The sequence below is a fragment of the Sinocyclocheilus anshuiensis genome, unplaced genomic scaffold (assembly GCF_001515605.1).
Source record: "Sinocyclocheilus anshuiensis isolate Anshui unplaced genomic scaffold, SAMN03320099.WGS_v1.1 scaffold224, whole genome shotgun sequence".
NCBI classification, from domain to species: domain Eukaryota; kingdom Metazoa; phylum Chordata; class Actinopteri; order Cypriniformes; family Cyprinidae; genus Sinocyclocheilus; species Sinocyclocheilus anshuiensis.
Window position 1 is genome coordinate 848,458 of NW_015558577.1, and position 4,071 is coordinate 852,528.

The 4,071-nt window shown below is 37.3% G+C and overlaps 1 protein-coding gene across 1 annotated transcript in view; it reads left to right on the plus strand.

Annotated features, from left to right (window-relative positions):
- The first annotated feature begins 803 nt into the window (after window positions 1–803).
- Window positions 804–4,071, plus strand: part of LOC107679719 (apoptosis regulator BAX-like) — a 21,979-nt gene continuing 18,711 nt past the window's right edge. Inside the window, exons 1-3 of the mRNA XM_016475355.1 lie at window positions 804–1,182; window positions 3,374–3,422; window positions 3,538–3,699. Of these exons, the coding sequence (XP_016330841.1) occupies window positions 1,116–1,182; window positions 3,374–3,422; window positions 3,538–3,699 (278 nt within the window). The 5' untranslated portion in view covers window positions 804–1,115. The remainder of the gene's footprint in view (window positions 1,183–3,373; window positions 3,423–3,537; window positions 3,700–4,071) is intronic.

Genomic DNA, 4,071 nt, shown 5'->3' on the forward strand with positions numbered 1-4,071 from the left:
TACTATGCTTATTACATATAACCAGTCTTCTCTATCCTCCCCGTGTTTGGTTAAATGCCATGTTTTAGGAAACTGATGTTGATGTTTGCAAGGCTCAGTAAACAGAACCATTGTCTTTATTATGGTTCTCTGTGCTATAGCGACATCTTGTGGCGAATAATGTACGTTATCGTCAATAAACTCTAATAGTAGATCGCACATTAAAAACAATCACTGCGTTTCAGTAGAGAAAACCTGTTAAGAGTCAAGGATAGGCTTCTTGTGCAAAACATACAGAGGAAAAATAGTATGTCTAATAAAGGGATTTAGGAATGGCTAGTAATATACTATAGCATTTATTTCCTCAAGCCTCTACATAAAACCAAATAAATAATATTTCGTTATTTCCCAAAAGCTCTGAATAATTATGAACCTAAAACTAATAAATACGTACATTAAATGAATAAATACATGTCAGTGAACCTATGCATTTAAAAAAAACGGCACACAAATAATTTTTTTAAACATAGCCTTCTGCTCCTTTCACATTCCCTTGTATAATTGTATCTGTATATAGAGTTTTGTTCATATTTTATCTATCTTTTCTATTGTGGGCAATAAATCTCATTGTGATTCTAATAAAATTACACTTTATTTTCTGTGGGTTTCAGTACTAAGTATTTTCTAAACCCTGGAAATACAACTTACAATAAATAAATAAATAAATAAATAAATAAATAAAAATATCTGATTGGTTTGTAAAATAATGAATATAACGGAAAGGTGCATGCTTGTGGTTATTTCTTGGCACAGCGAATCTGCACTTGCATATTAATGCAGCTGGAAATAAACTGTCGCCTCATCCATTTCCGCGTTATTTCCAAGCGTTCCTATGGAGTGGCGGAGCTCTTCGTGAAGCCTATCGACAACTTTTTCCACTAGCATATCGTGCTTTTATCATTCTAATGGTGCTCCTGGGAAAGACATATAGCCGCAAGCGTCGATAACTTGACTAGATTATGTTGTATTTGGTTGGAAACTCTGAATTTAGCGGATTCAGACATTGTTAGGCTGGTCCGGCTAACTTAGTTAGGAAGCTATCACTTGGGCCGACGGTGTTTGTACTAAATAAAACCATGGCAGATGCGAACGATGGAGAGAGGACCGATGAAAAAGAGTTGAAGGGGGCTACGGGCGGTGAAGGTAAGAGGAGGTACAACTTTTTAACGAATTGCCTTCAGTGAACTAACCTTAGCCATCATTCCGAGCTCTTTGCACACTGTTCTTCGACTGTACTTTTTCTTCTAAACCTCTTCATAGGGCTAAACACGGCAGTGACCGATATTACGATGATGTGTGGTGATTTTCAGTTAAATAGGCTCATTGTATTTCGTATTTAGCCTTCTAATCATTTTCGTTTCGGTTATTATGGAACTTCCTGTGATGTCATACAGAGTCTGTCTGACGTATGTCAGGGTGCGTCACAAATAGCGTGGGGATTTTGAGACTCGAATGTTTTCGGTCTCTTTACTATTAATTTGTTTAGTGACCTTACTACACCATTCCGCCAGTAGATGGCGAAAAGCGAGTATCTTTACTTTTTTGAAATAAATTAAAAATATAAAGAGATTTAAGTTATCCTAATTAAAAAAATAATTTATTTTGAACCACTTGCAAATGTATATTTATATTTTGTTAAATCGATAGATTATATTTTCATTTAAAAAATTCGAGAATATCAACGTTTTCATTACTGTCGGTCGTTTAACATTTCTGTTGTAAAATGGTTGTCATATGTTTACTTACATCTTGCCTCTTAAAACTGAAGCGTGGCCTTTCGGCTTCTGTGAACAGTAAAATCCGCCTTATTTATTTTATTTCGACATTGATGTGCAGCGAGGCAGACCACCAAAAAAAAGTGTAAATTTTCAAAACATTTTGTCATACTAACAACGAATAGAGGAAATTAGGAGGCCATTTGTCTTAAGTGTCAGTGATGGTTAGACTCTGAATGACTTCGTTAGGATTTTACCCAGATTTGTCAGAAAACCGTAAAGAGGCGGGATTTGTTCACTCGGCCCAACCAATCAAATTATCTTTCACATCCCGTGCTCGAATGCTATTGGCTCTGTCCTATGAATGACTTCGTTAGGATTTTACCATAGACTGTATAAAAACATGGACGTAGTGTCCGTGATGTCACCCGTAGATTTTGATAGATTTCCGAAGAGCGTTTTTGAAGCTCAAAAGTGGGCGGAGGCGGCAGTCGCCATCTTGGCAGCACGTCACCGCGCATCATTCCCGGATAATTGAAAATGGGCAAAGAGGCGGGAGCAGGTTGGTGAAGCCACGCCCACCTAGCTCGACGGTGGTGACAGCAGCGGCAATCCACCTGTCACTCAAGTGGCCACGCCCTTAATTATGCAGAACTTTAAGGCTTAATATAATTTAAACGGATGAGTTATAAAAAAAATTCACCCCCATCACAGTTGTCATGAAGGGCAAAATTAGCTATATAGACCAAAATCATTTTTTTAACCAGGCTGTAAACGTTTTTTTTCTGCTGTAAAGTTGGGCATTTTAACATGGGGAGTCTATGGGATTGACTCCCTTTTGCAGCCAGCCTCTAGCGGCCAGTTGATGAATTACAGTTTAAATCACTTCCTTGTTGGCTTCAGGAGGTTGCCGCTTGGATTTTACCCAGATTTGTCAAAAAACCGTAAAGAGGCGGGATTCGTTCACTCGGCCCAACCAATCAAATTCTCTTTCACATCCCGTGCTCGAATGCTAATGGCTCTGTCCTATAGTCAGTCTTTGAACTGAAGACAGGACAGCAGACGCATTTTTCAAAGTAAGTTTAGTCAAAAGAATCGCTCAAAACGAATTCCTTCACGAGCAAAACACCCATTACAAGAAATTCACATTCAGACACTTTTTAATTACATCCAGAAACTAATGTCACCCAACAAAAAGGCCAATAAGCCATTAAAACATATGTTTTTAATTGTTTAAAATGAAAGTACACAAGTTAAAGCATTTTTTTTTCCAAATTAAGTTAAGATTACACTAACAACCTTTAACCAAGGAGTTGACAACAATACTGAAAGACAGAAGTGAGAATACAAATTTGGCAGTAGGGTACTTTGGCTACGCCACAAATTTTCTTGTAAACCCATGTCATGACCTGTCTCTTAAACCAGCCAGTATCAAAACAGGAAGTTGTTCCCAATAGAGCTCAGTGTTCACCACATGTATAATACCCTCTCACCCCATTACCACGCCTAGGAATACAAAGATTGCTTCCTGTACTTTGACCTTGTATCCTTTTAAAATACGTGTGTTATAAAGATTATTAATCACATTAACACAATATTTTTTTCCCACTTATTTTCAGATGTCATGGATGATGTGATCATCGAACAGAGTGCCGTTTTGCTAAGACGGTAAATTCATGAAATCCTCAATTTTATATAGGCTGTCTGTGTTTATTTTAATAGTTTGAATTTGTGTAAATGAATGCATTTCTCCACTGTTACTGTGCTTTGATTTCACTTGAAGATATATTATTGAACAAGTTGCTGTAGAGGATCCATCCATGCATGTGAGCCATGAGGATCTAGGAGGCAGACCTCAGGATGCAGATGATCCTCAAATCAAAGACGTTGTAGATCAGCTTTTGAAGATAGCCGATGACCTTAACAAGAATGCTGAACTTCAACAGTATGTTTTTCATTTTATTTAAACTTACTTGTCTTTGTATGAATATGAGGTTTTGTGATGAGAAAGGACATCTAAAGCATCTAATCTAAACTAAACCCCTCATAAAAGCTATAATATTTTGGTAATACTTAAAGGGTTAGTTCACCCAAAAATGAAAATTAGCCCATAAATTACTTACCTTCAAGTCATCCTAGGTGTATGACTTTCTTCTTTCAGACGAATCCAGTCGGAGTTATATAAAAAAATTTTCTTTGATCTTTCAAGCTGTTTCATGGCACTCGGCGGGTGTTGCATTGCTTCAGTCCAAAACAAGTTAAGTAAAAAGCGCCCATCCATAAAAAAAAAAGTGTCTCACACGGCTCCGGGGGGGCG